This window comes from Lissotriton helveticus, chromosome 8, assembly GCF_964261635.1.
Source record: "Lissotriton helveticus chromosome 8, aLisHel1.1, whole genome shotgun sequence".
Lineage (NCBI taxonomy): Eukaryota > Metazoa > Chordata > Amphibia > Caudata > Salamandridae > Lissotriton > Lissotriton helveticus.
Window position 1 is genome coordinate 1,238,797,423 of NC_136069.1, and position 12,298 is coordinate 1,238,809,720.

Consider the following 12,298-nt stretch of genomic DNA (forward strand, 5'->3'; position numbering starts at 1 on the left):
CCTGACCCCTAATCTATGGTAGTGATATGATACATTGGATAGTCTTGTCAGCCCTATGCAAGAGGGTGCTAGTTGGACATTAAATATTATTACAAATCTTCTATCATCCATTCATGCCAACGCCTGAACCTTAAATAAAATTCATAAGCTTGATTGTTCTTTGGAGTTTTATTCAGCTGATTGACATGAGAGCTCCTGGTACTCCAGCAAGATGTCTGACAAAAAACTCTAAGCACAGGTAGTTATACTCTCATCCAGCAATGGGAATTTACTCATCAGTTCAGTTCTTTGGCAATACAAACTGATGTGCATTCATTATATGTGTGACAACTCCCACAGTGCACTCTTTCCCCTGAAGATACAAACTTGAGAAGCACTTGTAAATGCCAAAACAAGAACATCGTATCTTACTACCTAGTCTTCCCATGCCATCTGGAGCAGAGCTCTACAACACAGCCATAATTATTAGTCGCTGAAATGAGAGCGTGCATTGTTGCTGAAGCAATGCAGTAATGTGACTCCAGCAAGATGGAGTCTGTTTTATTTGTGCATTTGCAGCCTACCCTAGGTTATCATCAACATTGAGTGCCATCTTGAGCTACAGGCCGATCCTCTTTCAGAATATTCACGCTGATGTGTTCAGTGGTCTAAAATCTGGGGGCCTCAACATATCCTCCATTTTACATGTAGTAGATCCAGTATTGTTTAATAGAGCATATTTTTCTACTACGATTTGCTCTATGTTAATCCCTGTTTTCACATCTAGGAACCATTAAGCTAAGATCAAGCCAAAGCCCAGGGATGTAAGTATTACTAGACATTCTTTCTCGCTGGCAGAAGTCCCAACAAACAGTTCAGGCAACAGGTCCAAATGCCACCCAATGAAATTTCTCATCACAAAACACCAAACATCGAGTATAACCTCACATGTCCACATTTGCAAAAAGTTCCAACTGTCAAGCAAGTATTGAGGTTCAAGCAGAAAGACAATTGGGTTTCATTTCATTGACCATATAGGTGGTCACTTGGCCTTCATTAAACACTTGACTTGAACTAGGTTACATCTTTTATCAGAGACAACTCTGGTGTGCAGTCTTTGTTCTATTGTGTGTCAGTGTAGTGGTGCCAGTTGTCACTGACGTTTACACTTGAATCTCATTGTACATCATGGAGATGCGTGTCACCATTCACAAGTGCATGCAAAGCCTTATTAACTCTGTGTCTTTGGTAACTTCAGGAAACCAGTCCATGTTCTTTGAATAACTTGATTCAAGAGATGCAGAGTGGAGGAATTGCAAAACTTGGTCTCTAAAGCAGAATCTAAAGTTGTCATAAATAATAAATTAACCATCCTTGTGCATTTCACTATTCACTTCCAGCCCCCCATACATAAGTCCACGTTCCTTCAGCGCACCAGTTCTAAAAACACCACGTAAAAAACTATATTATCTAAGCACAGTCGGCAATGTATGTAGGCCGTTCCCCTTTAGCTAGAGCTGCTGCTGTCCACACTATCTGAATCGTGTACTGGACTTAGCAGACATTTTGTATGGCAAAACGAGGATAAACAATAGCTGTTTGTCAACTTGCGCTAATTAAACCATTCTGGAGACCAGCTCCATTTGTTCAGGGTAAAACTAGTCGACACATGGTACAACATAGCGCCTGTTAATAGGCCTCAAAGTGTTCATTCTCCAGGATCTCTTTATGAGACGGAGGAGCCAACTTAACATGTGCAAAGCTAACCCTGCCTCTGTTACAGAAAGAAGATGACAACATGCCTGATTCCTAAAGAAACTCTTTAGGGTATGCAACGGCATATGTATGTAAGCTCAGGACTAGCCTCATCTTGGGCAACCATATCTGTCGAAACAGAGATAGCAGAAAGTTACCGCATATGTCAGTTATATATGATGACTCTTGCACATTTGGCATGATGTGTAACTTGGAAGAACAATGTGTTCTTCGAAGTCAAGATGTCACCTAGATATTAAGATAGCACAGAGGTTCTACTGACACTTTAATAGGCAATCCATCTTGATGCCAATATTGACTTGTCCCTGTTAACATTTAAGCCTGAAATCATACCAACTTCCTCTATGAAGAGTATCTGGAAAACCCACCACCTGATGTAAATGTAAATGTAAATGTAGGTGTACTTATATAGCGCAGACCTGTCACCCAAAGGGCATCCTGGCGCTTGCTTAGGGAATCCGTCCTGGTATTCCCCTGTGAGAAACCCCAGCAGGGTGTCCACAGGGTGAAAGCCAGGCATCCCGCCGCGAGCGGCCGTAGTGGAGATTAAGCAAGCTATTGCCCAGAGTCGCAGAGTGTGACCCCGTGAGTCGAGTAGGCACCGGAGCGAGAATTGTCGAGTCCGTGGAATTTTTGAGCCCGAGACCCGCTGAGGCGGGGAATCGAACCCTGGTCCACGGTCGATCTCAGCTTCCGGGTCTGCCGCCTCTAACCACTGAGCCACGCTTCTCCACCTGATCTTTCAAGTAAGTTAGTACATAATAAGCATATAGTGCTATAGCCTGGCAAAAACACAAAAGGCATTGCTATTGGTGCAGTCTGTCTGGCAATGCAAGAGAGTTGATTACTAGGGCAGAAAACAAAGAGGCTATCAGATAGTTCTGATGTGTATCCCAAAATATTTGCATCAGACAAGTTGTTGTCTTATTGGACCTGACTTTCCTGCAGAGACATATATAGTGCTGTCACTTATTTTGAGAATGTTTCACATCATTATTTTTTTATCCTCTGCCTTCCAAAGATTAGAGGTTAGAAAGTAAAAGACCACAGCTTACAAATTCGCCTTGTACACTCTTAATGTCTAAATACTTGTTGCAGCACTCACCAGAGCACATAGTCTGCTTAATGTTGACCATTACATCCAGTTCACCCGGACCTAAATGTAGCAGTAGGAACATTACAAGTCTTGCAGCCACATTACTGGCCCATCAATACTGTGAATTGAGAAGGACCCTACCTGCCTTCCTACTGCTCACATCATTTGTAACAAGAGGAGCTGTCGACATCTGGGGCTGCCACCCCAAGGTGTGCGTTTCTGCACCCAACCCACTAGCAGTTCAGTCAAGGGAGGACTCTGGTACCCCTTCAATACAGAACATGTAACTCCCCTGCACCAATATCATTTGCAGGACATGAAAAGAACATTGCTGGCATCTCCCCACAGCACACCACAGGAATGGAAGACCTTCGGCACAATGATCTCCTACCACCAGGACCTTTCATGCCAAATTCAGGTTGTATTATGCAAACCCTCCCATCCCCACTTCTATACCACCAGGTAACAAGCATATGAATGATAAAGACTTTGTATGCATCTAAAAGGCAGGGACATACAACATTACTATGCATGCTTTTACCATGAATGTAACACAACACGTTGTATTACATCGTGGGTCTTTACCATGCATTTTTGTGGTATAAAATGTTATATATATATATATACTAGCAGCCCGCCCCGACCTTGTCCGGGAGCAATCCGGCTTCCCTGACCCCCGCCCGTCCCGAAATGAGTGCTCAGGGCCCCCGCCCGCCCCGGACCCCGCCATGAGTGTTCAGGGCCCCCGCCTGCCCCGACATTGTCCGTCGGTCCCCCGGAGACTTACCTCAGATGCCGCTCCTCCCCCGCGCTCCTCAGTTCACCGCTCCGCCGCTCGTCACTGCTCCTCCCCGCCTGTCCGCCGCTCCTCACCGCTTGTCCGCCGCTCCTCCTCGCGCTCCTGGACGCCGCTCCTCCCCGCGCTCCTGACGGCAGCACGCAGGTCGCGGCCGGCGCTACTTATTTTTTTCGCTAAATTTTTTAAATAAGGTATATTTTTTACTTTATATAGCCTATGTCCATCTGCACACCCTGACGATTACAATGATGTATCGGGTGTGTGGATTGGCGCTGTGGTTCCCGAGTTTACCCGCCTCAAAGGTTCAAAGTTCTTCCTTTATAATAGTAGTATAGATATGTTGCTGAACGCAATATAGAGGCCTCTGCGCCTCATGAAAGTCATAGTGAAATGTGACGAAATTGATAGATATCTGTTACAGGCTTAAATTGGTCAACTTAACGAGAAAATTAGAATGGATGTACAATGAGAAATAGTTTCTAAAATGCATGATGAAATGACAATTCGCTTAAAAAAACAAGTGGACATTAAAAAAGTATGAAAGGCATGCAAAGTTTAAAGAGATAAGGTGGACTACGAGCGAGGACAAGTGTTCACCTTTGCCAGACGGTTTGATCATTTGAAAAAGCAGAGATTAACTGAAGGAAACCGGGCACTAAAAGAAAACAAAGTGGGCAAACAAGCCTCAGTATACAGTTCAGAATTGCAGACTGAGTCGGAGGATGGGAGATTACCGGCGTGTTCCCGGACCAAGTTCTCGCTAAGTGATGAATTGTATTTTTTACGTATGGACAGACGTCAAACCCTTAGACCAAGGGGGCAACAGCAAAAAACAGACAGAGGAGGAACAAAAGGAGAAACACACGAGGGAAACATAGCAGGAAAGAAAAAAAAAACGAAATAACAAAGATGGAGACGCAAATGCATAGGGAGTCTGCTATGACCAGTGTCAATCTATCAAATCTGAAATTGACTATCTCTGAAAAGTGGATTTTATCTCTTGACCTATCCTCCTTACCATCACAGAATATGGATTATGCACATCAGGGAGTGGATATATTCAGATTTGTGCGTAAATTAAAATTAGCCAAATATCATCTACAAACGATGCAATAGGTCTCGCATTTGCAAGAGTTTATGCTATTGGCATTGTAGATGACAATGCCTTTTATTCATGTGTTTTAAAAAGCAACACATAGATAAAAGGCATTGTCATTTCTAATGCTAATAGCTCAAACTCTCGCGAATACGAGACCACTTTAATGGTGGCCGTGCCCCTTTCTTTAGGTGCTGCTTGCCGTATTCAGGTTACAGTGAGCAGCGTCTAAAGAAAGGGGCGTGGCCAACATTAAAGTGAAAGTGCGGTATATGGCATTTTCACCCAAAAATAAAAAATAAATAATTAAGGTAATGTTCTGTAGCGCGGCCGCTAAAGTGAAAGCGGACCATGCTGTAAATTAAATAAAATAATTGAGGCCGCTATAGTTAAAGTGGACTACACTAAAAAATTAAATTAAATACATTACTAATAATATAAAAGCGGGCGGCAAGGGGTTACTAAACCGAGATGAATATCTATATTCATTCCTAAAATTCATAAAGACCAAATACAGCCACCTGGAAGTCTATTCATCTCTGCCAAAGAGAGTCTCTCCGAAATACATTGATTACTTCATACAAGGATATGTCCACAATCTACCTTTCTACGTCTGTCTAGGACACTAGTGACATTTTAAAGAGGAAATAGGACATTCCATGATGTGATGAATACTTGTTAATCACGCTTGACTTTTTCTCCTTGTACACCAGCATTAAACATGAGATGGCATCCATGCGACTGAGCACTTTTTGAAAAGTAGGCAATTGAATCTGAATAAACACACTGTGATGCCGATCTCGATGATTAAGTGGTGCATAAATAACAATTACTTTCTCTTTAAAAATCAGGTTTTTAAAAAGATTCACAGTACATGGGCACCTTCTTCGCCCCCAGCTAGGCTTGTTTGCATAGGGGCTGGTGGGAGGAGCAGGTGCTCATCAATGACCATGGGGAAGTGTGGGATCAGCATGTTGGTAGCGATACATCAATGATTTGGAGAGGTTCATTTCAGGTTGCTTTCCGTTTCTTACATATATAGTTACCTGCATGGTAAAGTACCTAGTGGTAAATATAAAAATCAACTTTATATACTTACCTACTTGGTAAAGATTGTGTGTTAAAGGCTGTTTCCCAAAAGGCTGCAGTACACTGTACAGAGTTAAAGGCACAGACACACTCAGTGAGTGACAGGAGCTGTAGTTGGTTTGTGAACTGTTACTGTGTCATGATTTAGTATTCTTAAAATCCTCTAAATTTGATGGAAGGTTGGGGCAGTGCTAATGGATACAGTGAAATCTTACCTGATCCTGGGTGCATAGATGGAGGCGGCCTGTTGCTTTATTTTTCTTTTTTTGTACATAGTCTCCAGTCTGATAGTGTCCTGGCTGCCGAGTGCCAAGAGTCTGCAGAGATCGTGAAATTCACAGCCAAATATTTAGGGATGATAGTTGCAATGACTTTGTAAATGGTGCGGACGTCAAGGGAAGCCAGTGATGTTCTATGGGTGTAGTAGTAATGTGGCTTTACAGTAACAAACTAATCCTCTACGCATCCCGCTTTCCTGTCCCTTCACCGTCTGTCTGTCTCCCCTTATTTCACTCGATTAGATGTCAGACACTAAAGGGATCCCTCTATCAACACCTTTTCCAATTACCACCTCGTTCCATGCTCAATCTTTGTTTTTCTTATCTCCACTAAATGCAGACCGCATGTTACCTACATGAATGCATAAGGTGTAGAAGTTAGGAGCTCATGCATAGCTGTAGTGATCTGTACATGGGGCATTACAAACATTTTGTAGAGGATCCATGGCAGAAAAGTCGACTGATTGGAACACAAGGAGGTGAGACAGCCGATCATCAGACTTCACACTGCACTGCAATCTCCTTAAAAAGAAGTCTCATGAGTAATACAGCATGCTCCAGAGAAGCACATGGTGCTGACAAGCTCAGACAAAACCATAGTTGAATTTCTTACGGTTTTCTTTTCTGGGTATTATTGAAAGTGGGTGGATTTGAACCATTCCTACAGCATCTCAGTGCCAGGGTGTGATCATTATGTGTGCTGTTTTTGCCTAGGTACGAAGCAATGGAATCAAGTGCTTTGCCCATTTCTGCTCTTCATGGATATGGGTTGGATAAATTAAAAGAGGTAATTGAAAGCGTAGTATTGAAACAAACTGGAAAACGAATCATGACCTTAAAAGTGGACTTAACGGGGTCTCAGCTAAGGTATGTGAAAATAATTATTTGTATTTTAAATAAACCTGTGGATGAAGTTGGCCAGTTATGCATGACCTTCATAGTGTGTTGTCAAATGAACAAATTATGTCACTGTGACCTTCATCACCCTGAATCATAGTCCTCCTTGTCCTAGTCCTTACAATGTGAGGAGGACTGCTTCCCAGACAGTGTTTACCACACCCTAAAAGCTCAAGCAACCCACATGATGTTTATTTTTGTGTTCATTAAAGTAACACTGCTATATAAATCCCCTCCCCGTCCAAACCTCCTTCCCCCTCCTAACCTCCTATATAGAACAAGTCAGTCAAAACTCTTGGATGTACAACCAGGGAGGGAGCTGATTGAACAGGGATGAGGACTATGAATTAGGGTAATGAAGATTACAAATAATTATTTCATTAACCCATAATCTGTCCTCCTCACTCCAGTCCTCACAATATGAGGATATACCGAGCATTTAGGTTTGCACCGATATGAAGAAAATGAAAATTAGTATCAACAATTATTGTATTGCTAACTTAATTTCAGAACCAAACATTTTAGCTGTAGACTCTGGTTTACTCTGTAATGCTTTACAAAGGTTAGAGGTGTCAACTAAATTGCTGGTCTATAAAATTCCTGCCAAGGCATCCCACTGACTTCAGCTGAGGTTGCTGAGACTGCTCTATTAGAGCAGCCCTAAATATTTCTTGGTGTCTTCTCTGCCATTGCTCTCGATTGCTTTCCATACATATCTGCTCATAATGTGGACGTAGAGATTTTTTTTACCCATGCTAGCTGCTCTATCAGATACAAAAACGGCACTTAGAAATCCAGAACTCTCTCCAGGGCCGGACTGGCTACCGGGCATTTTGGCATGCTGCCGAGCTGGGGGGTGATTTCGTTGATGGGAACCTGTGTATGCTGAACGAAATTCGTTTTGCTTTGTTTATTTCGAAGACCACGCTGGTCTCCATCAATGAAATTAGCCCCCACCACAGTGACATCAGCCCCCAGCTCGGCAGCATGCCAAAACGCCCGGTAGCCAGTCTGGCCCAGACTCTCTCATACGGTCTAGTGGTAAACCTCTTTTAACATCAAGACAAGAAGGGATTACAAAATCTGTGGTTATGTCAAAGACTGATAGGTCATTCTCTTGTGAAAGATGGAATGAAGAATGGATTTTAGGACTGAATTAGGGATCTGGTCTCAAAACTATTCAGTCTGGAAATAAACCTAAGGTAAAGATATGAGATAACCCAGGCTTCTAATTCACCCAATCTTCTATTTATTATTTATTTTATTTAAAACATTTATAGAGCGCGACTGTCACCTGGCAGGTATCCTGGCGCTGTTAGCTACTCCTGGGGTTTAATGACGGGGGGGGGAATGGATTATGGCTGACCTGTTTAGAGGGGTGAAGGAAAGAGCCATGTTTTGATTCGTTTCCTGAAGGGGAGGAGATGAGGGATTTGACGAATGTCGACAGGCAGACTGTTCCACAGCTTGGCTGCAGCTACTCTGAACGATCTTCCCCCCATCCTGGCCTTCTTGTATCTGGGCACTCTCGCCAGGCAGGCAGTTGTGGACCTGAGTGTTCTGGTGGGGGTATACCAAGAGAACAAACGTTGAAGAGGTCTGGGTCCTGCACCATGTAGTGCCTTAAAGACCAGGCAGAGGGCCTTGAAGGCAATACGTTGCTTCAAGGGCAACCAGTGCAGCTCGGCCAGTGCAGCCGTGGCCGAGGATCTCCTGGTCCAGCCGAGAGCCAGTTTGGCTGCTGCTGACTGAACTCGTTGGAGTCTGTCCAGTAGAGTCGCAGGAGATTCAAGCAGCAGACCATTACAGTAGTCAAGGCGACTAAGAATAGTACACCTGACTACTAATGCTCTGGCGGAAGAAGGTAGCAAAGGCAAGACCTTGCGCAGTGAGCGCATAAGGCCAGAGCAGGTAGCGACTGTTCTTGAGACCTGCGTTTCCATGCTCAGTTGGTGATTTAGCATGACGCCCAGGTTGCGGACACTGGTGACAGGTGGCGGGTTGTTAGAGTTTTCCGGGGGCCAGAACTCAGCGGGCAAAGGGTGGGGTATACGACTCGCAGGACAGAACAATACCTCGGTTTTCGAGGCATTGAACTGGAGGGAGTTCTGGTGCAACCAGCTCGCAGTGTCTCTTAGACAGTCATGGAAGGCTTGCAAGGGGATGGAATCTTCGCCTTCCCAAGAGAAGAGGAGCTGGGTGTCGTCCGCATAGTTTACTGTGGTCATGTTATGTGATTTAATTAACATGACCAATGGTTTCAAGTAGACATTAAAAAGAATCGGGCTGATAGAGGAACCCTGGGGAACACCGTGCGGGACAGGGGAAAAGACCGATTGGAAAGGGGGAAGGGATACAGCCTGTTTTCTTTCGCTGAGGTAGGAGTGAAACCAAATCAGGGCTGAGCCGTCGATCCCTGCCTCTCTCAACCGCTGGAGCAGAATCCCATGATTAACAGTATCGAATGCGGCAGACAGGTCTAATAAAATCAGGGCCACATCTTGGCCCCTGTCTGCGCGCATTCGAAGCTCCTCCATGGCAGTGAGCACAGCAGTTTCAGTGCCGTGGGCTGGGCGAAAACCAAATTGGAATTCTAGATCAGGTTATTCCAATTAGGTGAAATTAGCTGATTCTGATGGCTCAAAAGGTTTTTCTTGTAAACCCTTCAAAACAATTGAAAGATCCCATGTTGAAACTAGATTGGGCACCACCGTCTTTGTAAGCCTTAAACTTTTCAACAACATAACTACTATTGGTGACACGTTTAGATATATATCACCCTCTGCTTCTCTAAACGTTTGTATTACTGCCCACTGTGATAACATGGTATGAGCTAATCCCTTAAGGAACCCATTCTTCAAGAATTGTAATATTTGGAAGGGATCTACAGAAATAGGGTTCTGATTTCTTACTGAACACCATTTCTGAAAAGAGTTAAAGTGCTGTGTATAAGATGAGAGGTTTAAGGTTTCCTTCTTGACTGAATGTCTAAGGCTATTTGCTTTGAGCATTCCAATTGCTCCAAGCCTGTCCTTTCAGCTTCCAAGGAACTTGTCTTAGATGTAACTTGAAAAGGGTCAAGATTGGGTGTTGAAGAGGTGGGAGGTCTATTGTAAAATGATAATCACCCTTCACTGACAGAGGCAATAACAGGGGAAACAAAGGCCGATGTGGCCACAAAGGCACTACCAAAATTACTGTCAGTTTCAACCTCTGATTCTTCAATAGCCTTCTGGAGAAGAGCAATTGAAGGAAAAGCATATAATAACCGTTGTTGCCATACAATTGACAAGGCATCTACTACACGTGCTGAGGACACTTATGTGTCTGTGCAAAAGATGGGAAGCATCTGCTTTATGTTGCAAGGCAAACATGCCTATTCATGCAACCCCGAACGGGGAACAGATCTAATTGAATTGAGAGTGGTTACATTATACATCACCAATGACACAAGCTGACGGCTTGGAAGTTCAACTTCCCTTGAACCTGCAATGCTCTCAAAGCCTCCACATCTTTCTCGGCCATGAAAGAAAATGTGTGAGCGTATAGGTCCTTGCTCTCTGTTCCTCTCTATTGATTCAGGTAACACTTTAACCGATTGTCTATGCTAACAACACGGTTTTTGTTTTCCAGTTGGATGTGGAATATTTGTACTGATTTCAATGCCACTGATAACTCTGTCCAGTTAGAAGAACGTGACCTTTCTATTTGTGGACACTTTACTTCCTGATCTCACTGGGTGGCATCCCAACCCCTACAACTGGCATCTGCAGTTAGTAGGACTGGATATCAAAAAGGAACCTTGCCCTTCACCAGACACCAGTCATATGGCGTGACTGGAATAATTTGATCGTAATCCTTAGAATTTGGGGCCCAGTGATCCAAAAGAAGATTCATAATGGTTTTAAATAGAAATAAGACCAAGGAACCACCGCTGTTATTGCTGCTATTAATCCTTGTACTATCCACCAAGTTCTGGTGGACGCTTGCTGTTGAGACAGGCCATTCGAAAGACTGGAGGGACAAGATTCTGTTCTGAGAGATGTGGATGTTTCCAAGTTGAGTGCTAAAGAGAGCTCTTGAGCCGCGATGAACTCCAACTTCTGAAGATTCAAGATGAAGCACAGTTCTTGTTGGCTGCTGCATACAGTTTTTACACACCCCTCCACCCTAGAGAAGGAAGAAGTACATAAACTATTATCAAGGTATAGAAAAATAGAAATTATTTTTAATTGTAGCGCTGCCAGTACTGTTGCCAATACCTCTGTAAAGACTTTGGTGACGTTAAAAGACAATAGGAGAAAAATCCTCCACAGATCATAGCTCACTGCGCCCCGTTTGATGCATATGGGGAGGTCCGACAATGGTGAATGCAAACGGCGTTGTGGTCATGTGAGGACATTTATGCATATCATCTGGGAATGCAAACATATCAGTTCCTACTGGAGCAGAGCACATGACACAATTAACGCGGTGCTGCATGTCCATCTCCATCCAGAAGTGCGTAGGTCTCTCCTGAATATATGGGAGCTCACAGACCTGAACACTCACCAGATGCAGTGGGCTACACTGGGATTCATGGTTGCTAAAAGAAACATAGTGCAATTGTGGGGTTCAAATCTCCCACCCACACTTGAAGCCTGGGAAAAATACCTTGGTTGCAGCATGTTTAGAGAGAAAACGGTGTATCTAGCCAGGGGGTGGCCCAAAAAGTGGTCCCGGAAATGGAATCCTTGGAATATGCACCGCGTAGAGATTTGTGTACCGCCCCGCTGTACTGAACAAGATGACCTAATTACCCCGTAATGTTCCCCTCCTATATGATGCAATGATGTGAACTCCTGTGTATCTTTACAATGTATAACTTGACTGATACCTCTGTATTGTTTATTGGTACCAATGCAGGTTTAATAAAAAGATTATTTAAAAAAGACAATAGGAGAGATTGAAACTGAAAATGCTGTCCTCTACTGTGAACCTAAAAAAACCCTAATTTTATGGATGCATTGGCGCATGACGGTATGCATCTGTCAAGTCTTACATTGTTAGATAATCTCATTTGGCGATCAAGAGAATTATTGTACTTACCGATCTCTTTCTGAATGTTTTGCACACAAGAAATGTGTTTGTTCACTTCAGTTCCAATACTGGGCGAAACCTTCCATCTGTCTCCAGTACGAGTAAAGGGATTGAATAAAACCCTTTTCTCTTCTGGTCTTTGGGTACAGGAATTATCACAACGTTTGACAATAAGGAGTGCGCTCCCTGAAGAATTGCTTTTTTCTTTG

The 12,298-nt window shown here is 43.5% G+C and overlaps 1 protein-coding gene across 1 annotated transcript in view; it reads left to right on the forward strand.

Annotated features, from left to right (window-relative positions):
- Positions 1-12,298, forward strand: part of GTPBP6 (GTP binding protein 6) — a 128,330-nt gene that overhangs the window by 94,395 nt on the left and 21,637 nt on the right. Inside the window, exon 9 of the mRNA XM_078656170.1 lies at positions 6,828-6,980. Coding sequence (XP_078512296.1) covers positions 6,828-6,980 — 153 coding nt within the window. The remainder of the gene's footprint in view (positions 1-6,827; positions 6,981-12,298) is intronic.